Here is a 26,664-nt window from a genome sequence, read left to right as displayed (position 1 = left end):
TACAACGTAAAAAAATAAAATCAAACCACCTAAGTTTCTAGCTTTTGTTTGAATAGAAAATTATGAAAATCTACACAGGGATATTATACCACCATAAACTGTATATAAATTTTAAGGAGATGATTCTATTATTATAGGAGAGGAATGTAGGATATAAACTCCATGTATACTGTGATAGAAGCTATAAAAATGCATGTAGACAAAATATGCTGAAATATTAACAGTGGATGATTATTTTCTATTTAGTAGACTTGTTAAATACTTTTTATCTTTCTACAGTCTTATATACATGGGTTTTAAGAAAGTAGTATAATTAAGCTTTCCACAATTATTTTATGTTAATATGGGAAAATTTTGTTTGTAACACCACAGATTTTAAACATCCTCCTATCTCAGTAGAAACTCTTTTTCTCATTTTGATAAATCAGAAAATTAAGGGTTACCACGTGATCATTAGAATGAGAGCTTATGGGCAGCTGGGTTCGTGAATTCTCCGACTTTGGCTTAGGTCATGATCTCACGGTTCGTGAGTTCGATCCCCACGTTGAGCTCTGTGCTGACAGCTCAGAGCCTGGAGCCTGCTTCAGATTCTGTGTCTTTCTCTCTGCCCCTGCCTGCCTCGCTAACATTCTGTTTCTCTCTCTCTCTCTCTCTCAAAAATAAATAAACATTAAAAAATTTCAAAAAAAAATAAGAATGAGAGCTTATGTCTATACAGATACTAATAAAGTTGATTTAGGAAATATAGCACACATATTTTCAGATATGGGTTATCATTTTTGTTTTTAATGTAGGAAATATATAGAGAGTTATCTATAAAGTAAGAGTAACTATCTCCCTCCAACTCCCTAATTTGGACTACATAGAAAGCACAAAATCTAAATTAAGTTAATGTAAGTATCATTGTAGAAAAAGAAAAAGTCAGCTAACGAGATCTGATTAGTTACATGTTTTTTTTCTTTTTATTGTGCTTCCATAAAGAAGACACAGGCTATCCTTAAGAAAGAGGTTATCAGAATAGGTGGTTAAAAAGTAGGAAGTTTGGTTGTAAAAAACGATTTTATGATATTTTTTTAGTTTCTCTATTGAATTGACTCAGATAATTTTTAATTAAAGTGTAGACAGTAATATATGCATTTTAACTTTTACAAAGCTTTTTTTACCATATCACAGAACTGCCTTCCATGTTGTGTTATAGTTTCATTTACAGTTGTTCATGAATTAAAAGCTCATATTTTTTTACTGCCTTTCCTCTCCTACTAGTAATTTTATCTGTTGGCAATATTAAGTTGTCCTGACACCCTACCCTGTATTCTTAATAGGGCATGTTAAACTGGCAGGTGTAATGAAAAGGGGCACTGCCTTTGGATTAGAAAGTTAGGCTTCTAGATCCTACTTTGCCACTGAATAGCCATATAACTTTGTGCATATCTCCTCTGTCTCACTCAACTGATCTAAGAAATAAGAAACTCTGATCAACATTTATATAATCCTGAGGAGAAAATTTGTTTTTACTAACAATTAGCAAAGACTTTGAGCACAGTAATTTTATAAATTATGCACTGCTTACAATGCCATGAAGATTTAAAATGTCTGGTTGTCTCACATGGTATTAAACTGTCAAACATAACTTGTCAATTGTCCATTTTATATATAGTCCTTACATGTTAGAAGAATGTTTCCAACTACTGCCAGAGAGCTTTGGTGTTTGCTTGTGGCCAGTATGTTACCATATTAACTGGAACATTACTATATTACTATATTAAGTAGAACCATTCATTGCTACCTGTTTAGTGTCAGAGTTCATTTTTTTTTTAATTATTGAGTGTATTGTTATTTATTGATTATGTTGATTTATACTTTTCCTTTGCTAGATCGTAAGCTCTCTGGCCAAAGCTCATGTGTCTGTCTGTCTTGCTTACAAATGTAACTATAAAATGTAGTTTAATGCCTGGCATAGAGGCACATCATAAATTTTTGGTGAATGAATGAAACAAAAAATGAAATAATAAGTTAAATCCCTTATTTGTTAACCTATTGGCACAGCATAGAACCATGGTCCTGATAGTGGTAGGATATTACTTGAAGTTTGTATGGCAATCATTATTTCCATTGACAAAGGTGATTCAGGATTGAGTAAAGGTAGAATTAAGACATTTGGTTAGCTACGATGTTCAAGACATTGAGCACCTTCTGAGGTTAATGAAACAATCATTTCCGTAGCTTGGGATTGTTTAAATAATGCCTTGTGTATATAATCTTGATTGCTACCAGCTTTAATCATGTATAACAGTGATGTGTAATATTTAGCGGATATTGGATTCATACTACAGAAAAATTTTATCTTGGAAAAATTCTCATATATTTGGTAATTTCTAGATAATCTGTGGGTCAGCTGATTTTATCAGATTTTTTTTAAAGCAAAAACTATTCTCAATGGAAAAATGTTCCTTTATTGTAAAAGATGATTATCTTTAATCCCAGGAAATTTTAGAAGTATGATGAAATGCAAAGCTTTTAAATAAATACTGCCACATTTGAATTGTGTCACAGAATGTACAGTCATGCCTTGAGGTTTGTGCTTTCATAATGGCTAATTACCAGCTTAAGTGGATATTTTAGCCGATAATTTTCAATAGGTAAAATACTAAATATCAAAGACTTAACTTCTTTTCAGTTACTGTGAAAAACAGACATTTACTTTGGAGATAGGCTGTTATACATGTAGTGAAACTAGAGCAATGGAATGCATTTAAGGGGCATTTTTTAATAAATTGAATTTGGTTTCCTTTACTTTAATTATATTGATAAAAGTAAGAAACCGATATCTAAATTTTAAGTACATTTTTGTAGAAGTGGAAATAGGCCTTTCTCATAAGCCAAACTTTTGATATGTGTGAATTGATTTTGTGTGGAACACTGTAAATTTTTATGAATTTCATTGTCATTTATTACTAAACTAGAAATGCCTTAAAAAACCAGAATTGCAGAGTTTGGCTTCTTATATGGACAACAGTGATTGAGGCTATTGGTTTAGGGAAACTAACTTTGCCCTATATATAGGATTTGATGAGTTTAGGGTCAAAAAATAGAAGTATAACACACTTAAAAACTTGGAGTGCCTCAGAACATCATAACTTTGGGAGTCTACACAGACACAAAATACAAACCGTTAATTTTTCCCAATATTCTTTAAGAAGTCACCTTTTTATTATACCTACTCTGCTTGCTATAGTGTTAAAAGACTGAGTGTTTTACATATTTCCTGAGTAATTTGCTCTCATGGTATCAACAATAAACCAGGACCTTCTCAAGGTTAATATTTATTTCAAATTAAAACCTATTTCAGTAGGTTGATATCATTGCCAAATATTTCTTAAGATGGGAATTCATACTCAGCTATGAATATTATGAAAAATTGCAAAAGTATTATTCCTTTTTAGGTACACTCCTCATATTGTGGCAGTTGTATGCAACTACAGATAGTAATTTTAAATTAAAAAGTCCTAGTCAAAATTACAGTTTAGTATCTATAGAAATGTATTATTAGCTTGGCAAAAAGTAATGTATACTTGTCTGGGATTATAAGTAATGTAGTGATACCCATCGTAACCCTTTCATATATGGTAAAACTTTAAAAATCATCACTGAGATCTGCTTTTCATTTACATTTTCAAAATCTTAAAATACTGGCATCCTCTCATATATGGAGTTTTTATATTTTAGATCAGGTAGTCTTCTTGAACTATGGCCTGAGAGCCAAATCTTGCCCACAACTGTTTTATTGGAACATGGCCACACCATGTATTATGTATTATATTGTCTGTGGCTACTTTTATGCTACAGTAGTGCAGATAGTATTTGTGACAAAGATAGCATAGCCCATAAGGCCTAGAATACTTACTGGTTGGCCCTTCATAGGAAAAGTTTGCCATTCTGTATTTTAGAATAAGTAAATTATCATAGGGATTAGACATTTATAATTTGAAAGTATGGATTTTAAGGATTCTTTATTCCCAAAGTTAGAACTTTTTTTTTTTTTGGTCATGTGGAATATCTGGAAACTTTGACCATTGATTAGAGGTCCATGGAACCAAAGGATTTTTTAACTTTTACTAACCCAGCACATTTGTGTGCTTGTATTGAAAGAACAGTGAGAAATTGAAAATATACTTTCATGTTGACTCTGATGAAATCTAAGTGCCAATTTAATGGCATATCCTTGAATTTCATGTGGGATTGAAACCGTATGTTATGTGTATCAGGTTGCTTAGTCTGCACTAGATGTATGCTATGTATGTGCGCTTAGTTGACTTCAAAATATCATCTTCTGTTTTCCTTAGCAGTAGCAAGACTATTTCTACTGCTGAATGGATTAGTTTATTTCTGCCTTAATTTCTTTTAGCCCTTGGGTATATAATTGACATCACCAGTTGGAACCTTTAAAAGAAAAATAGCATAGAAGCACTCTAAAAACATTGATACTGATAGTTGCATAATGGATTAGTATCAGATTGAAATTATATTGCTCAAACTTTGTGAATAATCTAAAAATACCTAATAGATAATTTACTTTCCCCAGATTTATTCTCAAAGTAACCCCGGGTGTATAAATTCAGTGTTAACATCAATAAAGGTGAATTTTTTTCATAGCTTTGAACATATAATGCCCCTGAGGTCAGAACAAAACATTAAATAGACACAGGCTTCCAGGTTCCTAAACTCATTTTATTTGCTTCCTTAAGTCAGTTGCTGATGATTTGCACAACCAAGAAAGATAAAGAGAAGAAACTTCAACCAAAGAGCAATCTGCTGGGGTGAACCCTTAAATTCCTTTTGAAAACATGTTACTACTTTTGCAAAGATTTTAATTTATTTCCAAATATCCCTTCATCTTGTTGCTGCTTTGACTTATCTTTAGTGCTGTTGGAGGTTGAAAAACAGAATGAAGGGATTTGATATAAAAAGAAATGTGAGTAGAGAAGTGTTCATGCTCAGTAAAATAAATACGCAGATGGTACACGAGAAATCATCTGTTATATCTTATGATCTGGGTTAGTTTAGGGAAAGATTTAACTATTTGAAAGGTCTTCTTTCATAAACTAATAATTTTTAAATTTACATAATAGCCTCAATGTCGATTTTTTTTAAAGGTTTATTTATATTTAGTGAGAGGGAGAGAGAGAATCCCAAGCAGGCTCGATGTTGTCAGCACAGAGCCCGGCACTGGCCTTAACTCGTGAACCATGGGATCATGACCTGAACCAAACTCAAGAGTCAGATGCTTAACCAACTGAGCGACCCAGGTGCCCCCCAGTGTTGATTATTATTGCATGGCCAAAAAATATTTGTAATTGAGATTTTATATATATAAAAATATATTTAATATATAAAGTTTACATATAAATAAATTTATAAAAATACTATAGTTTGTAAAGTAAGTACATTATATATAAATTTTTATGTGTGGTATATATATAATCTTCATTACATTATGGGGATTTATAAATTTTGTTTTTGTTTGCTTATACCTTGATAACATAGCATAACAATAGCAAGTTATACAAGAGTATAAGTTTAAGTGAACTGAGTTTAGGAATAACATTTGCTGGGGCACCTGGGTGGCTCAGTTGGATAAGTGTCCAACTCTTGATTTTGACAGATTCAACTCTTGAATCTGACAGTTCATAGGATTAAGCCCCGTGTCAGGCTTTGCACTGACAGTGCAGAGTGTGCTTGGGATTTTCTCCCTCCCTCCCTCTCTGCTTCTCCCCTGTGTTCTCTTTCTTTCCCTCTCTCTCTCTCTCTCTCCCAAAATAAATAAATAAACTTAAAAATAAGAATTGCATTTACTGACATTCAGCTGAAGTAATATTTGAATTGTGTCTGTGTGTGTATATGTATATACATAGGTAGATAGGTCAACTGAGTTAAAATTTATGACCAGGTATATGGGCCACGAAACAAATCCTTATTGGAAACTGACATTCAATTAGATTTTCAAAATCTGAAAATACTGGTTAATTCTCATATATGAAAAATTTATAATACATTAGATAATTACCTTTAGATTTTATTAGATTTTATACATCTCCTTTATCAAATTGAACTTTGTTGTGTCGTATGTCAGATTTGAATAGTTCTTACCCTATTAGAAAATTTTGTTTTAAAAATGTAGTTTAAAATTTTCTAAATCTTAATTTCAGTAATTTCTGAGAAAGAAAATAAGATCTTTCATTCTTTATTCCGAAGACACAGATATGTTTTGTAAAATAGCCACTATTTGTAACACTAAAGTTTTGATAATTGTTAAGCAATTCAAAGAAAAATCTGATTTTTACTAAGTTTTTACTGACATTTACTAAATAGTAAAATTAATAATCTTTTACAGATGAAACCTAATTTTAATCTCACACATTTTAGAAATTATGTAAAATATATGTATTTAATGAAGGTATTTTTTAAGAAGTTTTTTGAGTATAGTTGACACATAGTGTCACATTAGTTTCAGGTGTACAACATAGCGATTCAACTTCTCTATATGTTATGCTGTGCTCACCACAGATGTAGCTACAATCTGTCACCATTCAACACAATATTGACTATATTCCTGAAGCTGTGCCTTTTATTCTTGTGACTTATTCATTCCATAACTGGAAGCCTGTATCTCCCGCTCCCCTTCACCCATTTGCCCTTTTTCCCACCTCCAACCCCCCTGGCAACCATCAGTTCTTCTCTGTATTTATAGATTTGATTCTGCTCTTTGTGTGTTTATTCATTTGATTTTTAGATTCCACATATGAGCAAAATCATATGGTATTTGTCTTTCTTAGTGTGACTTACTTCATTTAGCATAATGCACTCTAGGTCCATCTGTGTTGTCTCAAATGGTGCAGGCTTATCCTTTTTATGGCTAGGTAATATTCCTATGTGCACGTGTGTGTGTGTGTGTGTGTGTGTGTGTGTGTGTGTGTGTGTGTACCCCACATCTTATTGAAGGCATTTTTAAAAAAACTTTAGAGTAGGGGCGCCTGGGTGGCGCAGTCGGTTAAGCGTCCGACTTCAGCCAGGTCACGATCTCGCGGTCTGTGAGTTCGAGCCCCGCGTTGGGCTCTGGGCTGATGGCTCAGAGCCTGGAGCCTGTTTCCGATTCTGTGTCTCCCTCTCTCTCTGCCCCTCCCCCGTTCATGCTCTGTCTCTCTCTGTCCCAAAAATAAATAAACGTTGAAAAAAAAATTAAAAAAAAAAAAACTTTAGAGTGTTTTAAATATTGTGATGTAAACACCTAATATAAGCACCACCACCTGCAAAGCATTAATACCAACTTTCACAGCGAAATATCTGCTATGTATAGGATACTGAAAAAACATTAAAATGTATAAAATGTGTCCCTCTATAGAGACCCTTATAATCAAGAGCAATGAACGGATTCTTTTTAGACACCAAATTCTGTACAAACAAGATCAGTTTTGTTTCATTTACCAGGATATCCCCAGAATGTAGCATAGTGCCTGATACATAGTAGGTGCTCAGGATTTGTAGAGTCAGTGAGTAAATGGAAGATTAAGTGGAGTAAACAAGCATCTCTTAAAAAGAGTATCCTTTTTAAGTTAATGAGCATTGATGTGTTATTCAGTAGTCACTCTCCTATTTTAATTTTTCCTGGTCCCTACCATGAATGGATATTGGTTGGTGATAGTATGTAGGATTTAATTATTTGCTTGATGTAAAACAATGACATTTCAACAAACCTGCAGTCTTCCATATTTTCCTCCAGATGGAGCTCCTTTATACTTTCGGTTAAAAAAAAATAGGAAACTTCAGATGACATGGCCACTTAACATTTCTACATGTGATATTTCAGAATTGCCATCCATTTTTTTCCCCACTATATTATGCTTTACCTTTCTCTGTATAAATTTTAGAAATAATCATTCTTTGTTAGAAAGTCAGGGGTAAAGATATATATAATTTATTTGATTCCTTTATATTTGGAATTTTAAAATGCAGAGGAAATTATAAAATAATAAAGAAGAAAAAACAACTTACTATGAAATCAGGAAACATGGAAATTAGATTATTTGTGAACTCCATAAGAACAAACATCAAATCAGTCTTATTTACCAGAATAATAACTTTTCTAGCTCTACAAGTTTTATTTGAAATGGCCATTGTCCTTCTTAACTTGCTTTATGATTCCATTGCCCTGCTGTATAAAAATGTGGCATTTTTTGGATGTTCCTCAAAATTGGCAGGGTGGTCTGCCTCGTCAGAATTTCCTATCTAATAGTAGACTTTGTATGAACTGAGGATTCTTTTTGATAGTCCTTACTCTGGCAGTCTGATAATTTAGAGCTTGGTGGGTAGATTTCTGATGAATAAGAATAATGTTAAAAATATTTTCTCAATATAAAGAAACAAACAGTAGCAATCTCCTTATGGGTACACCTTTATATACTTTAATAGTAAGATGGACAAGTTAGGCCCTCCACTTCGAACTGGAAGACATGTGCAAAAGTTGTATGACAGTGATACAAAATCAGACAGTGCCATCAAAAGACATGAGTTATTACCCATTTACAAGTAAGTATTTGTAACTCAGTTTGGTTAATCTTTTTCAGATATTTCCTTAAAGGCTTTATGTAATTGAATATTATAAACTTATACATTCCTATACTTAAAAAATATTTCTTTAATCATTTGTAAGCCTAGAAGTGCTAAATAATCTTCTAGGATTTAAAACACTGATGTTAGATGAGCATTTCTGTTGTTCTACATAAAGCTGGTTTTAGCATACATTTGTTTACATTAAATTTTAACTTTTAGAGGATTGAAATAGCCACCTTCAATAATTGTTATTTTTATGAAGCTTTCTTTTAGGAGCAATATTTTTAAAAAGAAGAGAATAGGGGATATTATGCCCTACATAATGTGTAATATTCCTGTATTATTTTTTAGTTAGATAATGAATTATTATAAAAAGCCAGAAAAAAGATTTTAGAAAACATTTGGTCCAGGAATTCTCATCCTTTTGGTTACATGGTTACAAATAACACATGAAACTGGGAAAGGATAAGACACTGCCAGGTACACTCCCCTCTCTATACTGGCCTAGAAAGCGGAGAAGAGTGGCAAGTGCTGATGGCAGTCATCTTGGAACTCTTCCACGTAAGTCTTCAGGGTTTTCTAGTTTGGGCTCCAACTCCCAAGTCTAGCCCTCTCATTTTAAAATGATGAAATTAGAATCTGATAAATTACTTATTAAAGTTGAAATGTGTATTATTCATCAGAATTCACTTACTTAACTTTTAAACCGATGCCTGCTACAGCATTCTCTTACCATGTACGAAAAGTAAGAATAAATTTAACTAAATGTAAAATAAAGTAAAATAAAGATGGGAGAAGTCTTTGAGATATTAGCAGCAACCATGTGTTCTTTTTAAGTAGTTAGTGATCAATCCTAGAAGGAAGAATTTGTGCCCTGGGCCATTTTCTTAGTACTCCTGTTGCTCTCTATTTGCTCTGAAGTGTATCTCAAAGAAACAGTGACTGGTGGCAAGGTAGAGTAAGTATAATTCCAAAATTAAACTTTCTTTATTACTGTGTGACCTAGGTCAAGCAGATTACAGATACAGAATAAGGGTAGCACTTTTCAAACTCTGGCCAGGAGCAAAAGTGTGCTGACCATGTGGGACTGGGGCAGCATGTTTTAAGTACTGATCAAGACTGTTTTTCCCAATCTCCTAAGAATGGTTCTTGATACTCAGATTCCACCTCTTAGAAGATGTTACTAAAAGTACATGATTGATATTTCATAATGATGATTCTTGTTGATAATCTAATTTTTCTCTAATTTTAAAACAATTTTCTAATTATTTGAATAACTTCATTGATATGAAGTGAGGTTATATGTGTATATCTATAGGTGTGTTTGTATTATCTGTGCATCTCATGTACATAATATAAGAGGGTGATAGGATTTCTAGCAAGACTTTGTTTTAGAGCCAAAAAAAAAAAAAAAGTGCCCTTCCTATTTCTCTTCTGACTCTCACTGGAGGAATTGCCATTGTTTGGCAATTAGTTTTTAGAGATTGAATTCCCAAAAAGATACTGTAGCAGTTCTGCAACATCCCTGGAGGGGCTGGCTATATAAGAGTATATATACCTCATCGCTAGACTGTCAGTCGCCATTTGAAGGGTCCAGGGTAACCCATTCATACACCAAGGTGATTCTTGTCAAAGTTTAGAAATTATTTATTTTTTTTATAGTTTACTTATTTTGAGAGAGAGTGAGAGCAGGGTAGGGGCAGAGAGAGAAGGAGAGAGAGAGAATCCCAAGCAGGCTCCACACTGGCAGCGCAGAGTTGATGCAGGGCTCCAACTCACGAACTGCGAGATCATGACCTGAGCTGAAACCGAGAGATAAGACACTTAACTGACTGAACCACCCAGGCGTCCCAAAGTTTAGAAATAACTTAAAGTAACTACTGAAAGCAGCCTCTTTTTGAATGACAGCATTGCATATTGATATAAGAAATGTAACAACCCATCTAAATTCAAGTTCAAATACTGTGGCCATGTTATAGCTTTGCAGCTTACTTAATTTCTCTGAGTATGAGTTTATTCAACTTTAAGATGGGAATAATAATATCTTCTGAGATTTCTGTGAAGATTAAACAAAGTAAAGTATGTATAGTACCTGGCATCATTTTTGGCATTTGAAAAACAGTAGATGTTGTTATTACCTATGTCTATTTTGGAGGTAGCTATTTCAGAGACTGTCTCCAACTTTGCTCGCTAAGGAGGAAGAATTTCAGCCATTGTTTAAGAACTTACCATCTAAAGGAATTTTTAAATGTATTCTGCTTGTTCATGTGACACAACATTGGATATCTCTGAAAAGAGTTGACTAAATCTCTAAAGAGGGAGAAGGAACTAGCTCTTTAACATCTGTTTGGCAACACATTTGAATGTGTCACCTTGGTGAAGTTACTTAACCACTCTTTGCCTTAGTTGCCTCATTTCTAGAGTAGAGTTATTAATACTGTTTACTTCATTGGATTATTATGAGGATTAAGTAAGCTTATATATGAAGGCAATTAGAAATATAACTATACCAAATGTGGTAAGCACCATTTTGTAAATGTTAACTAGTAGTAGTAGTAACAATAGCCATAGTAGTAATAAAATAGTATTATCATCATCGTCAACTATTCTGAATGTTTATATAAATTGCAGCTGGCATATCGTAACTTCTATAAGAAAACTGATGATAGTTAATTTTAGAAATGGGGAACTTAGACTCACGTTGCCTGCTACTGCCACATTAGTCAGTAGCAATTTGGGTTTGAATCCGGGTTCATCTGAATCCCAAATCTTGTACTTTTACCACTGTATTGTTATTCAACCGTCTAAGCTTTCTTTGATTCCTGAAATTTCATAAAGGGAATTCAGTGATGATCCAACCAGAACTCGTCTACTGATACCAGATAGTCCAGGCTGTGTAGTTGACTAGATTAAATCTTAAAAGGGGGAAATTATATTAACCCATTTATTTTAGTTGCTATTTCCAAGAGTAGGCTTTCATTTATTGAAAATTATTAAATATTTCTTGGCTAATATTTGGCTAATACTGGCTAATATTTCTTTTTTTTTTTTAATGTTTATTTATTTTTGAGACAGAGACAGAGCATGAGTAGGGGAGGGGCAGAGAGCGAGAGAGACACAGAATCTGAAGCAGGCTCCAGGCTCCGAGCTGTCAGCACAGAGCCTGATGCGGAGCTTGAACTCACAAACCGTGAGATCATGACCTGAGCCAAAGTCAGATGCTTAACCGACTAAGCCACCCAGGCGCCTTCTTTCTTGTTGTTTTTTTTAACCACATCTCATGATGTGTAACACATTATTTAACAGGTATTCATAGGCATTTAACAAATATCTCTATTTTGAAGGAACTATAGATTTAAACTTTTAAAATCCTGAAGCCTTTCAGAATTATTAACTTTAAATTTCACGTAACATATATATATATATATATATATATATATATATATATATATATATATATAGTTGATTTTATATGCCATCAGGATACTGTTAGTAAATGCAAAGTGCTTTGGATTATCCTTAGCTTTAACTATATTGTTTTCAGATTTAAAATAATTACTCGTATTTTAATCTTTTGAATTCACCTTTCTACAGCTTCAAATTATTTTTCTAATCATGCAAATAAGCAATATGAGAAATAAATGCTTACTATTTTTTATGTTTTCATTATGTCATCTCTTTCTCTCTTAGAACTAACATCAAACCTCGAAGTTCCACACCACCTAGTTTGGCACGAAATCCTGCTTCAGGTGTGCTTACAAACAAAAGAAAAACATATACTGAGAGCTACATAGCCAGGTATGTTTAGCTCTGAGATTGTAAGAACTAAAATAAAAATGAATATATGTAGTTTTTTAAGGACCATATACAAAAATATGTATCAGACTGTTAATAGAAAATCTAATTTTCCTTTACTGTCAATGATTTAGTTTGGTTTTTAAGCTGTACACTAAAGAAATAATTTGGGCATAAATAATAGTTTCCTATACCTTGTAGTTATTAATGTTGTAAATGCTCAAAGTAATCTGTTCAGTTTCACTGGATTCGTTGGTATTTTATATCTTAATTTTAAGTGCAACGTAGTTCTTTTTACCTCAACAAATTGAGTCATAGACCCTTTATACCACTGGTATTGTAATTTTCAGCAGCATTTTAATACATTTAAATTCCCCTACTGAGGTTGTGAATATCCATGTACTTCCCTTTCTTATCTGTCACAATATTTGTACAACTTTGACATTCACTCCGTGTTTAAGCATATAATGAATTCCTTCCAGTTACAGCTAGTATATATGTGTGTGTGTGTGTGTGTGTGTGTGTGTGTCTATCAATCACAACTATTCCAGAAAGCTTTAAGGCAATATACAGAGATACATGTTGAGATACAATATTATATAAAAATGTGTGTGTGTGTGTGTGTATTCCAACTATTCCAGAAAGCTTTAAGGCTATATACAGAGATACACGTTGAGATACAGTATTGTATAAAAATGAAAGAATAGGAAAAGGAAAAATGAGAATTAAAAGATAAAGCAAAAAAAGGAATGAAGTTAGTCCACAGCTTAGCCCTTGGCCATAAATTGGGTCCAAACTTTGTAGCAGCCAGAGTACAGGAGAAGAGAAGAGTAGTTACATGATTGATGTTATATTTAAAAATCAAAAATTATTTCTCTTTGAAAGCACTAGTCTCAAGGCCTCAGAAATCTGCCTGTGAATTCTTATAAAAGAGGAACTGAGTAATTTAATGGATAACTTTTTTTTCCAGCTTTATTGAGAAGTAATTGCCATATATCACTGGATAAGTTTAAGGCAGACAGCATGATGGTTTTGTTTTACATATATTCTGAAACGATTACCATATGTTCGGTTAACATCCATCTTCTTAACACAGATAGAAGGAAAAAAGCAAAAAAAAAAAGATTTCACCTTGTGTTGAGAACTTTTAGGATTTACTCGCTTAGAAACGTTCCTATCTGTCACACTGTTTGATGTAGTCATCATGTTGTACATTACATCCCTAGTACCTATTTATCTTACAACTAGAAGTTTATACCTTTTGACCACCTTCCTCTAATTTATCCTCCCCATCCAATGGATAACTTCTTAATTAACATCTCCACTGTAAATACGGTAATAAATTTCATAGGGTGTTTTAAGATGCCCTCAATGCAGGCCTATAACATGAATTCACCAAAAATTGTTGTGATATATATTTGTTATGTATAGGTATATATGTTGTCCGCTTTTGTTATAAGTATATAACATACACAGTTATCCATTATTTAGATTTAATGCAGGGTTAGATTTTCAAGTATCTAAATCCTAGCTGTCAATCTTGGTTGTTACCCTTCAGAACAAAGCACCTGTGGAACTTTCTGAAAATGAACAGGTCCACATCCCTCCCAGAGAGTTTGAATTCTTTGGTTTGGATTTTTAAAGTTTTAAGAGTGATGTTTAGGCATAACATGGAATGAGAGCAATAGATGAATAGGTGAATTACTACCTTACCAGCTATATTCTTTAATAAACATTGTTTGTCTCAGCTGAGGTTTTGACGCATGTTAAGTATTAAAGAAGTGAACTTAATGTTTCTTGGATTCCTGACATGTGGCTGTACTATGTTGTTGTATAAGTATAGGGCCATTCTGAGTGTAGAATTAACATTCTCTTATAAAGTAGAAAGCTTAATAAATACATGCGCTTGAATAAAAAGATCATTTAATCTTTCTAAAGAGGTAGACAAAAGTGTCAACAATCAGGGGTAAAAATCCATTAAAAATGAGTTTGGGTTCTTTTTTTGGTTTTCTTTTCTTTCTTTTTAAATGGTTGATATGTGATAGGAAACCCTGAACCTTGTTCACTTGACTTACTACCCTACCCAGATGGAGTAATTACAACCATAATAGATGAAGGAATCTCATAGATATCTTTTCCTGCAAGTTTGAGAGACAACATTTTCTGGATGGTTCTTCCACCCAAAATACCTAGAAATAACTACACAAAATGGAACAAATATCCTTTTGAATGTATAGCTTAGCTCTCAGAAAGGGAAAGGAAACCTCCACAGGTAAATAAACAAAGGAAACTAGAGGTCAAATGGGTAAATTAACCCTGACACTGCACTTACCTTTGAGGCTTTACTGATTTTCCTGTTGAAAGGCTTAGGTTTTAATGTCATTGTGGGAGAAAGGAGTTGGTTTGTTGGACTTGTACAAAGTGGAGCTTTAGAAACTCAACTTTGCCTTCCCCTCTCCTCATGCCTCTTCTCTAAGCCAGGACTCTTGAAATGCTCATCCGGAGGCACAGCTAGATGTAGTCACATGGTAATATATGACATTTGGCATTGGGATTACTGACAGGAAATAGGGAATGATAGCAAGAAGTGTCAGGTGTGTCTCTTTCCTGGAAATCCTTGCCCCCATCCTGGAGCTGGTCTTTGACCGTCCAAGTGACAGCATGGGTGTGAAAGAACAAGATCTTATAAGTGTGTGTAGGATCAGTTTAATAGGAAATTCTGTGTCCCCCAAAGGGAATGAGTTTCTCACATAACAGTCCATGGACATAGCTTTCAGTTTGTCCCGAGGGATGTCTGGTTTCAGTGGACAGCGTATAAGCTCTATGGCCTGGAAGCACAGCTGGCATTCCACCTTTTTAAAGGTTTTCATTAAAGAAGGCTGGGAAGCTATCCCAGTGTCAGATGTGTCCACAGAAACAAGGAGTTCACCTTAGGCTACATTATAGGTTATATTAAAATAGAAATGATTATAGCTGACATTCTTGTGGCATTTCTGTTTTTAAAGAACATTCTTACATGTCACCATTAAAGAGGGAGACTGATACAGAATTCTGTTAAATACATTTTATTGATATAATGACATTCCCTTTTATTCCTAATTTTTCTAAGTGTTTTTTTAATCAAGAATAAGTGGTGAGTGTTATTGAATATCATATATGTACATATAACTAATATTTTTAAATCTTTAGTCTGTTTATGTGATAAATTGTATTAATATATTTCCTAATGTTAAATCAGTCCTATGTTCTGAAATAAATCTAAAGTGTCCTGAATTGCATGTTTGTAAATTGCATTTGCTGAAATTCTTGAAGATATTTACATGTATTTCCAAGTTAACAAGTAAAATTTATTTTAATTTTATATTATCTTATTAGTTTGAGTTTCAAACAACCTTGAAAAGAAATTGCAGAATATTGTTTTTCACCTCCCTCTTTTGGAAAAGTTTAGTAGAATTTACCATGTAAACTGTCCTGAGTCCATTATGTGTGTGTGTACCTACGTGATAAGGAGGGGTAGTCTGTTAATTACTATTTCATTCATAATTTAATGATTATGTTTGTTTAGTGCTAGTTTATTTGAAATCAGTTTTCATAAGTACATTTTTCTAGGAAATTTTTCATTTCATCTGAGTTTCAAATTGCTAGCTATAGAATTGTTCTTATAATTTTAAATCTCTGTTATATCTGTAGTTACATCCCTCTTTTATTCTGAATATTGTTTGTTCCTTTTTTGTTGATCATTCTTGAGAGAAGTTTTCTTTGGCATTTTATTTTTTTTTTTTTTATTTATTTATTTATTTTTTAACGTTTATTTATTTTTGAGACAGAGAGAGACACAGCATGAACGGGGGAGGGGCAGAGAGAGAGGGAAACACAGAATCGGAAGCAGGCTCCAGGCTCTGAGCCATCAGCCCAGAGCTGGACGCGGGGCTCGAACTCGCGGACCGCGAGATCGTGACTTGAGCCGAAGTCGGATGCTTAACCGACTGAGCCACCCAGGTGCCCCCTCTTTGGCATTTTAAACAGACCAAATATTTTGCTTTCTTTATCCTTGTCATGTATTACTCATTCACTTACTCGTTAAAAAAATATTTACTGAGAGATGAGTTTATGTCCAGTACTTCTCTTGATCCTAGCCTAGAGCAAAAATAAAACAGATAAAAATCCCTGCACTCAGGGAGCTTACAATCTTATGGAGAAGACATAACATAAATAACATATACTGCATGTCAGATGGACAACAGTTAAAGCAAAGGGGGACACAGAGTTCAAGGTGACAGTGAGAGTGTCCAGAGCCATGAGGGTTGCAGTACAGGGGATAAAGGATGAAAGAATTTGAGTGTGTTAGTGTAACTAAATTAGAGCAAAGAACCTAATGATAATGATGAGAATTTTAAAAGATACTATGGATACAGTGAAAATAGCATAATAGATTGGGAGAAATTATGTATTTAGTTTTATAATATATGTTATATGTACACATTTATTACGATGTATATTTGGAGGCAAGACTTCCACCTTTCCTCAGGGCAGAGTTCCAGTTTTCTCTGTAGAGATGGTTTTGCAGAAGGGACACCTAAATTTCCATCATGCTCCCATTGTAGTAAATACGTAGTATATTGAGGAGATGCAAAGTATGGTGGCATTTGTTCCTGAAAGATTCTCATAACAGGGACAAATAAAATGCCAAAGAAGACATTTAGAATTTCATTATTAACTAAAAGGGATTCTTTTTTTTTTTTAATCTAAACTAGAAGAGTATTAAAAATGAGGTTAAACAATGTTTTAGTTGTACTTAATATTTTTATGTTGTGTTTTCTAAGGGTTATGAAAACTACTGACAAGAACTTTGTGTTTCCACTTTTTTCCTATACTTCTTCAGGCCAGATGGAGACTGTGTATCTTCACTTAATGGCGGAAACATTAAAGGCATGGAAGGAAATTCAACAGGACACTTACCAAAATTCTGCCATGAGTGTGGGACTAAATACCCTGTAGAATGGGCAAAGTTCTGCTGTGAATGTGGCATTCGAAGAATGGTTCTGTGAACAGAGTCCAAAAAAAAGCTAAGTCTAAAATTTTATGACTGTTGCTGCTTGGACAGCTAAGCACTTCCTCTAGTGAATTTATGCTAAAATTATTCAAAATACTTTTTTCAGGAATTTTTGAAGCATAATCTTTGGCTGTGTAATGTGTGTGTGTATATATTTGTGTACATATACTGTATATAATAAATACCTGATGCCCCAAACTGTGCCATTCAAGGAAATATTCACTCATCTGTCAAAATAATTTCAAGTGGAATCATTAACTTAGGTGTTACTTTTCTGTTATTGTTGTTAAAGCACATGAAGCATACCTCCACAAAATCAAACACTAGTGCTCAGTCCTTCAAGCTTTAGGGATGATCATTACCTTGAGCAAAAAATCAGAACTAACATATTTATTATCGGTGCCTATTTTCAGATAGTATCATAGGATGGGATGCTTGAAATTTTGGAAATGAAGAGAATATTTTTAGTTACAACTAGTTATGTGAGATCATTTCTGTAGAGCTTGCCAACCATTAATTTTATAAATATTAAAAAAGAAAGGAAAAAAGCCCCACGGGTCTAGGTTGTCCTTTACTCAGTATGTCACTAATTTTATAATTTAAAGGTCTTTACTCATTCTTTAAAATGTAATTATGCAGTTTCCTTTTTAGAAACACAAGACTGAAAAATGCAGATGTGTCTTATTCCAGTCATAACTGAATGATTTTTTTTTACTTCTTTGTTAGTTGAATGTATATTCTACTTCTAATTGTATCTCCATATTTCATTTTTTTCATAACCTCATGTCTAAAGAGTTTTATTTTACTACTTTTTTTATTTGCAAAGTTTGAAAATAATATAAAATGCATAAATTTCCTTACAAAATTCCACACATTTATTTCTGTGTAATTAGAAAAAATTATTTTTAATAGATTTTAAAACAAACCACCTCACCTAATAAATAATTTGGATAGTTAATCATTAGCAATTTTTAAATTTTAATTTCCCTTGAAGTATAGTTAGATGTAGTTATGAGTAGGTCAAGAGAATATCTAATTTTCCTACTTATATTTTCTTTTTAGTGTTTAATGCCAAAACACCATTCACATCACAGTAAAAACCCCACTGAAAATGTATTGCTTTAATGCATTAGCTGACTTATGTAATTAAACATTCACAAAAATTTAATTATACTTTAATTTTGGCTAAAATGTAGCTTTTAATCATTGTCACTTTCAATGTAACAGTATTTAGCAGATTTCTTTGATCGCCTATGCAGCCATATTCTATAATTTATTAGTAATTTCTGTTGAATGGAAAGAGCTTTGATCTTATAAAGTTATAAGCAAATCTTTTATAGGCAGTTTATAGCTTCTCGTTTATGACTGTGATCAACTGTAAGGGTTAATGTAGAAATTTGTGGCTTACAATTTTTCTGAAATTTATTTATGCTTGTACTTTGTAATTGTATTCATTAGTTTTTGTTTCTGTTTTTGTTTTTCATTCAGGCAGGGTATGTAAACTTGAGATAATGGGAATTGTTATTTTATTTTCCTTATGGTTTCTTTCCTGACTTTTTATTAACTTTTTTTTTCTGGTTGTCTTCATTCAGTCAAATTAGTCTTTAAAAAAAGTCCATTTATTAGAATAAGCTGTAATTAATTTAGGAGAATAATGTACGTATTAGATTTTCATTTCTATAATATGTTATTCTGTCTTAATTGTTATAAATCATAGGAAGAACTTTAAACTTTGTTTTACCTGGAACTGAGCACTATTTTTTTTTTAAGACCACATAGTTTTTGCCCAAGGGGAAGGGTAGATAAAATGAACTTAAACAGAAGTGGCACGTGTTTGTTTCTCACAGAATTTTGCAGTAGCAAGTAAATGTTACAATGTACTACATGGAAAATTAGTTGGTAAAAAAAAATCATCCAATTCTAGAACCCAGAGATTATTATAAATAGTAAGTTGGTGAAGTATACTTATGAATTATGAAACATGTTGTGACAATGTGTTTAAATGCATTTTTATATTACTTACATATATTATTCTCACATTGATTTGTTGTGCAATAGTTCAGTTTATGAGAAATTTTCCTAGATCATTTAGTTTATTTTTATTTATTTTCACAAGTATTTGCCAGTGTGGTAGAATAAAAAATGATTATAAGCTTAAATTTAAAATGTAAAAATTGCTTATATATTATTCTGAAAGTCATTAGCTTGAAAAAGTAAAATTATTATGGTTGCTGTTGTCTCTTGTTCACAGTTTTTTATTATAAATATTGTCTTCATTTTTGAACCTATTCAATAAAGATGAAGCAAAAAAAAAAAAAAATTCCAGTCGGTCTTTATTAATGTCTTAGCTTTTACCCAGACATAGGTAGAAAGATAAGAGCACACTGAAATATGAAGAAAATATTCAAAGTCTAAATACAAATTTTTTTAAATGGCAGAAAGTAGCTTTTAATTGGCCATTTTTTTGTGCCATCAGCTTTTAAAAAAATTGCTATTACTTTACTGAATTGCAGTGTTTTCTGACTTCAAAGTGTTCTAAATGTTTCATTACAAGATTTCTAATGCATAGTAAATTCTCTTCATGGCCAGTAAAATATAGCAGTTGAAAACATTAGTGAACTTAAGATTGATAGAAAACGTTGCGTGTATATTTCGAATTAGGTAATGTTACAGTTAATGGCAAAAAGTATTGGTTTGTCATCAATACTTAGTAATTTTAGACTATCATATTTAAAATTTTAAACAGGAGCTGTCTCTAGTAAAAATATAATCAAATTAGGGGCACCTGGGTGGCTCAGTCAATTAAGCATCCCACTTCTGCTCAGGCGTGATCTGGCGGTTTGTGAGTTTAAGCCCTGCATTGGGCTCTGTGCTGACAGCTCAGAGCCTGGAGTCTGCTTTGGATTATCTCCCTCTCTCAGTCCCTCCTCTGCTTGCACTCTGTCTCTCTCTCAGGAAATGAATAAATATAAAAAAATTTTTTACTATAATTAAATTAAACATGTTTGATTTGTACTCAATGCAATATATTTGCATTGTAGGTATATGTATTTTATGTGGTGGATATATTTTTAGTACTAAGATAATTTTTCCAACTGTGTTACTGAATTGAGCAGTAGAAAATCATTAAAACCAAGTTAATGATAGCCACACTTATTTTCAGAAGTTCAGAAGTTTTTTAGTTAATTACTACTATCAGAATACTCATTATATGGAAGTTTGCTTGGCTTATACGTGGATTGCTTTTTTTGCCACTAGAGGGTGCTTTTAGATAATTTAATATTACTAGCTTCCAATTTTATTTTAAAGGCCTCTCCGCAACATAGATATATCTATATCTATCTCATGACATTATGGAGGTTTATAAAAGATAGTTTTGATTCTTCATTTTGTTGTGACTTTAATAATTCGTAAGCTGGTTTTTTTTAATGTTTATTATTTTTGAGAGAGTGAGAGACAGCAAGCAGGGAAGGGGCAGAGAGAGAGGGAGACACAGAATCGGAAGCAGGCTCCAGGCTCTGAGCTGTCAGCACAAAGCCCCGTGCGGGGCTCGAACTCTCAGACCGTGAGATCATGACCTGAGCTGTAGTCGGCCACCCAACCCACTGAGCCACCCAGGCGCCCCCATATGCTGATTTTTAAGAACCTTAATCTAGCTCATTTTAGGCACCATTGTGGTAGTAATTAATAGGAATGTTTAATATTTAACCCTCACATTTTGTTAACAATTTATGCATCTCAAACCTATTACTCAAACATTACCAGATACTCTTTATGCTATTACTTTAATATTTCATTTTAGTTGTACAAGAGTTACAATCTTTTTTAAGATAAGAATTTGTTTTAATCATCTAGCCTAACAACGATATTTAATATAGGTGAGTGACATCTACTTATTTTATTTTTTGTTTTGTTTTTTCTTTTTAAATGTTTATTTTGAGAGGGAGAGAGAGAGAAAGAGTGGAGAGGGGCAGAAAGGGAGAGAGGAAGAGAACCCCAAGCAGGCTCTGTACCCTCAGCATGCAGCCAACACAGGGCTTGATCTCACAAACCACAAGATCATGACCTAAGCTGAAATCAAGAGTCAGATGCTTAACAAACTGAGCCACCCAAGCGCTCCTAAGTTTTTAATTCCAGTTAGTTAACATACCCTGTTATATTAGTTTCAGGTGTACAATATAGTGATTCAACAATCTATCCATACATACATCACACAGTGCTCATCACTGACAAGTGCACTCCTTAATCCCCATCACCTATTTTACCCATTTCCCCCATCCCTCCCCTCTCGTAACCTCAATTTCTCTGGTAGTGACTAGGGATGCTGCCAATCATTCAGCCATGCACCACACACCCACCCCCACAACAAAGAATGCTAATTTCTTGGTTTGGATAAATGTACCATGCTTATGTAAGATGTTAGCGTTAGAGGAAACTTGGTGAAAGGTATACAGGAACACTCTGTACTATCTTTGCAACTCCTATATATCTGAAATTATTTCAAAATATATAAATAAAGCTTATACTTGAGGGCAACATACAGCTTCAGAGTCAACAATCGATATTTTCATAATTTATTTCTATTACAGTGTACTATGTACTATAGCTGAAGTATTGTTTTGATTTTTTGCAAATTACTTGAATCAAAGAAATTTATATTGCCAGTGATATATGTTGACATTTTTGAGACCAATAACATACTTTCAAATGTCTTCAAAGGGGTCTTTAATCATCTTACCTAAAATACCTCCTCTGTTGATCAATTTTTTTTTTCTTTCTTTGTTTTCCAGAGAGTTTGTTTTCTGTAATAATTTTGCTCATTTGTTGAGTGTTGCCTTTTTTGGAATATATGCTCCCTGAAGGCAGGGGCTTTCTTGTACCTCTAGGTCCAGAACTGTCACATTAGAGATGGATACTTAATAAATATTTGTTGAGTGAATTATCTGTATCTGTGTTGCATCTTCCTGTTAAGTGGTATTCAAAGGATGGGGCTTCTTTAAACCCACTGGGCTGTGAAGATATAAGTCCCAACCATAGTATTTAACTTAACCTTGATGAAAGTAACTCCTCTTTCTTAAGTATAAAGATGTATTTGTCTACATATTTAAACTTTTTCACAGCTAAAGACAAATCCTTTCCTTTCTGCTGGGAATGCTGGGTAAGGAGATGATAAGGTAGATAGATATCTGTGATTTTATACTTTCCTGTCAGATCTTTCTGATTTCTCCTAGAAAGCTTTTACTTCACCTGATGAGATGTTCTTCAAATCAACTGCCTTTCATTTGATAGGATTTGGACCATTTCCCGAACAATTTATAAGAGTTCTTGTCCAATTAAATTCTTAGGTAAAATGTTCCCATTTGATTCAGATTATTTTCAAACATAAAATTTGTGATAAGCATCAAAGGTAGAAATTGCCAAGCACATGCCCATCTCTCACATGGTGGCACCTGGTAGATTATTGAGTTATTTGTTGACCTTAGTGGTGGCACAAACGAAAAAATCATCAATCCCACCTGGGAAGTGTGGAAAGGATGGGACCCTTAGTCTGTGTTTTAAAGAAAGAAAAACAGGAGCAGTGAGCCCTAAATTGTAAATGTTTCCACAATATTCCCCATGTAAGATACAGATAGAAAATTGATTCACTTTGATAATAAGATCTTAAAGTGTATCTAACCTCCCCCCTACTTAGAAAACTTGTTTTCTACAGAAAACCAGTTTTTTCTTACCGTTGTGTAGAAGAGGATGTAAAACAAATAAATGAAAATAAACCCCAGGTTATTCCAAACCAAAGTAACCATTTTGCGTCTTTCTCAAATACTAAATACTTGGTGAATCTAGGTACATACATATATTTAGGTACTGAGACATAAAAAACTGTTGGAATTGGTGATTATCAATGTACCTACCTATTGTATTTTTTTTTGTCCTATAATATCTCCACAGATTCTATTATTTGCTCAGAATCAAGACTGAAAGCTGTTTCACAACAAAGTTTAGAAATGAAAATTCCATGGAGATGTTGAGAACACAAAGCTGTGGAGTCCTATTGGTTTAAATTAATTATGTTCTATGCTCCTAGCATATCTACCTTTAAGTAAGTTGTATTTTATTGCAGTAAAGTATTTTTTTGATAATTAGATTTTTATTGGTACACTGGTTTAATGCGATTTGTCTTTATGTATTAACCACCATATACCTAGCTTTTCCCATTAGAAACTTAAAGGAACGCAGAAGATCATATGCTTTTTCAGGAGAAAACATTTTAAACCAATGTGGATAGAAAACAAATTATATAAATAATAAGTTGTATTTAAGATAAAATATTAAGATGAATCTGATCAAATAATAATGCCTGATACCGGAAATTAAGTGCTGGGCAACGAAAGGAAGAAATATTAACATTATCTAGAATCATCATGGAAGCCATAGCAATTGAGGAGAAATGAATTGAGATGCCCCTTGAAGTTTGAGCAGGATCTGTAGTTTTAAGAGAACTGTCTTAATCCTGGAAGGAGTATTTCCTTCAACGGATTCCTTGGGAGCCTATTCTAAAAGACTTTTAATTGAGACCCTTTATATAATGCAATATTCCCCAAAGTGCATTTAGGTAATGGATTTTACATAAAAGTAGTGCTCTCTAGTCAAATTTTGGAAATGATTTTTAGTGTTAAGCTTTTTTTTTAAAGCTGTATGTGTTTATACATCCTTTAATATACTTGTATAAATTGTAAATCTCTGAAAGAAAATTTATCTGACTCCAGAACTCAGAATCCTCCCTCTTTTTATTTTTCTTTTTATATTTCTCCTCCTCCTCCTCCTCATCTTTCTTCATCTTCTGTGCCGTCATCATCTTTTTCTGTAGCATTGATGAGGATTAGGATTACTTGGGACAAACTTTAGAAAATACTGCTTTAAAGTATTGTAAATGTACATACTGGAAAGAAAATGTTCATTGGGATAAAACAAGTCTCTAATTGGAGAGTAAAAATATAAAAATATAATATCCAAGTTCGTTATTAACTAGCCTGCCTTGTCTCCACTTACCTTCCTAGTGGGTAGGAAACAACGAAGGTAAATACAACCATAAATGCCTGGGTATTTTTTTTTCAAGCATTTGGTACACAGTATAGGCTGAATACTGTTTTGAGTGTGAATTTTCTCTAAAATTCAAACATATCATAAACAAACGAAAATCAAGGAAGAAAATTTTAATAACTTATTGCAAGCATTTAAAAATATTGTTCTTTATTTTGCCATAATCTCAGAATCATTTTCAACACTTGTTAGGGATGTTTGAGACAGGCTTCAAGGAACACTTTCAAGGACAGTTTGAAGAGCTTGCCTTAGAAACTTAAAATTCCCTCATTTCTACAGCTGATGGTTTACCGACAATACCAGTTCATCAGAGTGAAGGTGTACCACACAGTTGACCATGTTTTATGGTGGAAGGAAGCATAGCTTACTTGGAAAAGTCCATCTGAAGAAAGAGCTTGGTGAAGAATCATTTGCTCCTGAAAGTGTGAGCTCCCTTTTCTAGAGTTAATAATGAAAACCAAACAAAAAACATAATTGATTCAAAGCACTATTAATGGAGCAGTCAGTGAATTCTGTACAACTGTCTGTACAATTCTACACAGCTACCTGCACCAGTGAGGGTGAAACGCCATAGGATTTAGGGAGAGGGAGAAAGAGAGGCAGGGACACAAACCTGAACCGAGAGGAAAGTCTTACCACCACACACTGGCACCAGAGCCTCATCTGAAGCTCAAAGCCGGTCAGCACTTTACCAGGTGGTAATGAAAGCATAAAAGAGCAGTAAGGCTGTGAGTTAAGCAAAGTGGTGGCTGTTGAAGGACTCTGGCCTGGCTAGAATAGGTTTTTCATTTCCCTTTATAAGTAAGCAAAGACTATTGGCAGACTTCTCTAAACTGGATGTGGTAATATACAAAAGCTTCTTTTAAAAGACTAAAATTTAACATAGAAAGCAAAGTTCCTGTTCTTATATAGTTTTGGGTCCTGGTTTCATGCACATTCTGAGTAATAAGGTATTAAAAGTCACATATTCAATGACAGTGAGAGATCAAATAGTGGTACAGTATTAAAATCTTGTTTTAAAAGGCATTAAGTGAATCTGACAGTGTTATTACATAGACCATTTATTATCAAAGGAGAATGTTATCCAAACTAAGCAACGTTTGTAATACTGTATGAAAATATTTGTATATAATAAGATACAGTGTCAAAATTAAATATACACATTTCATTAATTAAAAGGTCAACATATATTATTCTGTTAAAAATATACTTCCCAAATTGCAAACTCATTTAGACAAATTTTATTACATATAAATGACCAAAATAACTCAGTATTATGGTTTAGCATCCTTAGAACAGGTGAGTTTCTATTTTGTGAAACTATCCTTTATGGTCATCTTAAAACATTTGCTATACCATCTAGTGAAGGCACTGTGTTATACATTCATGTATGATTACATGTCTTAATCTCTCTCTTAAATCTCTTGTACTCCTTCATACTGCTGCTGCTTTAAGGTATATGACTCCTCCTCTCATGGACGTTACCCACATCTCACTGTTAATTCTGAAACATTTTCAGCACAGAGACACCAATTTCCACTCTCATTGTAGTATGCTGATGCATAAAATTAATTTGATAATAAAGCAATGTTATTTTTTAATCCTTGCAACCTTTATATACTTCACAGATTTTATCTCTTCTTCTGAAATTGTAAAACAGGTTTAAAAAGTATTATTGCAACTAATAGTTTACATGGATTATCTTACAAAAATCACAGAATTAATACTGATTGATTATGTCCAAAAACATATAAAATAGTTTGTTGATTGCAGCATTTGGTTTCCACTGTCTGCGTCCATCTAGTTCTAGTTCTATTGTATGAATTTCTCAGCTGCTGTAATCCGCTTTTACCAGGAGGCATTCTGTCACTTCTAGGGTATTCTACCCCCAAAAACTGTATGAGCAAATAGATTCTTGGAAGATACAACTAAAGTCATATGTCTTTATATTGCCACTCCATATTTTTCAATGTTCTTTAGAGCCCCTCAAAATTTTATTCCAACAAGTTTTTATCTTTTGTAGTAGTATCCCTAGGAAACACAAGCTCTTCTGTTTTCTCTGTTCCTTTAAAGATTTGCTGTCTTCCTAGAAAAATAAATTTAAAAAGTTT

General features: G+C 33.1%; 2 protein-coding genes across 5 annotated transcripts in view; one reads left to right on the top strand and one right to left on the bottom strand.

Moving 5' to 3' along the window:
- ZC2HC1A (zinc finger C2HC-type containing 1A) overlaps nucleotides 1-26,664 on the top strand; it is a 61,186-nt gene that overhangs the window by 30,629 nt on the left and 3,893 nt on the right. Inside the window, exons 8-11 of one of the 3 annotated variants that reach the window (XR_008292764.1) lie at nucleotides 12,298-12,405; nucleotides 17,285-22,800; nucleotides 23,402-23,552; nucleotides 24,833-24,977. Coding sequence is in view for 1 of the 3 variants with exons in the window: in XM_027064340.2 (XP_026920141.2) it covers nucleotides 8,467-8,583; nucleotides 12,298-12,405; nucleotides 17,285-17,450 (391 nt within the window). In the remaining 2 variants the exon portion in view is untranslated. Of the gene's footprint in view, nucleotides 1-8,466; nucleotides 8,584-12,297; nucleotides 12,406-17,284; nucleotides 22,801-23,401; nucleotides 23,553-24,832; nucleotides 24,978-26,664 lie in introns of those variants that run through there. The other 2 variants (XR_008292765.1, XM_027064340.2) reach the window with 2 other exon arrangements.
- The window catches only part of IL7 (interleukin 7), a 65,291-nt gene continuing 57,540 nt past the window's right edge, over nucleotides 18,914-26,664 (bottom strand). For both annotated transcript variants that reach the window (XM_015083152.3, XM_015083151.3), the window contains one exon: nucleotides 18,914-26,639. In XM_015083152.3, the coding sequence (XP_014938638.2) occupies nucleotides 26,520-26,639 (120 nt within the window). In that variant the 3' untranslated portion in view covers nucleotides 18,914-26,519. The remainder of the gene's footprint in view (nucleotides 26,640-26,664) is intronic.

This window comes from Acinonyx jubatus, chromosome F2 (assembly GCF_027475565.1).
Source record: "Acinonyx jubatus isolate Ajub_Pintada_27869175 chromosome F2, VMU_Ajub_asm_v1.0, whole genome shotgun sequence".
In the NCBI taxonomy this organism is placed as follows: domain Eukaryota; kingdom Metazoa; phylum Chordata; class Mammalia; order Carnivora; family Felidae; genus Acinonyx; species Acinonyx jubatus.
The sequence above is the reverse complement of the archived record's forward strand: the minus strand, read 5'-3'. Positions and strand labels throughout refer to the sequence as shown.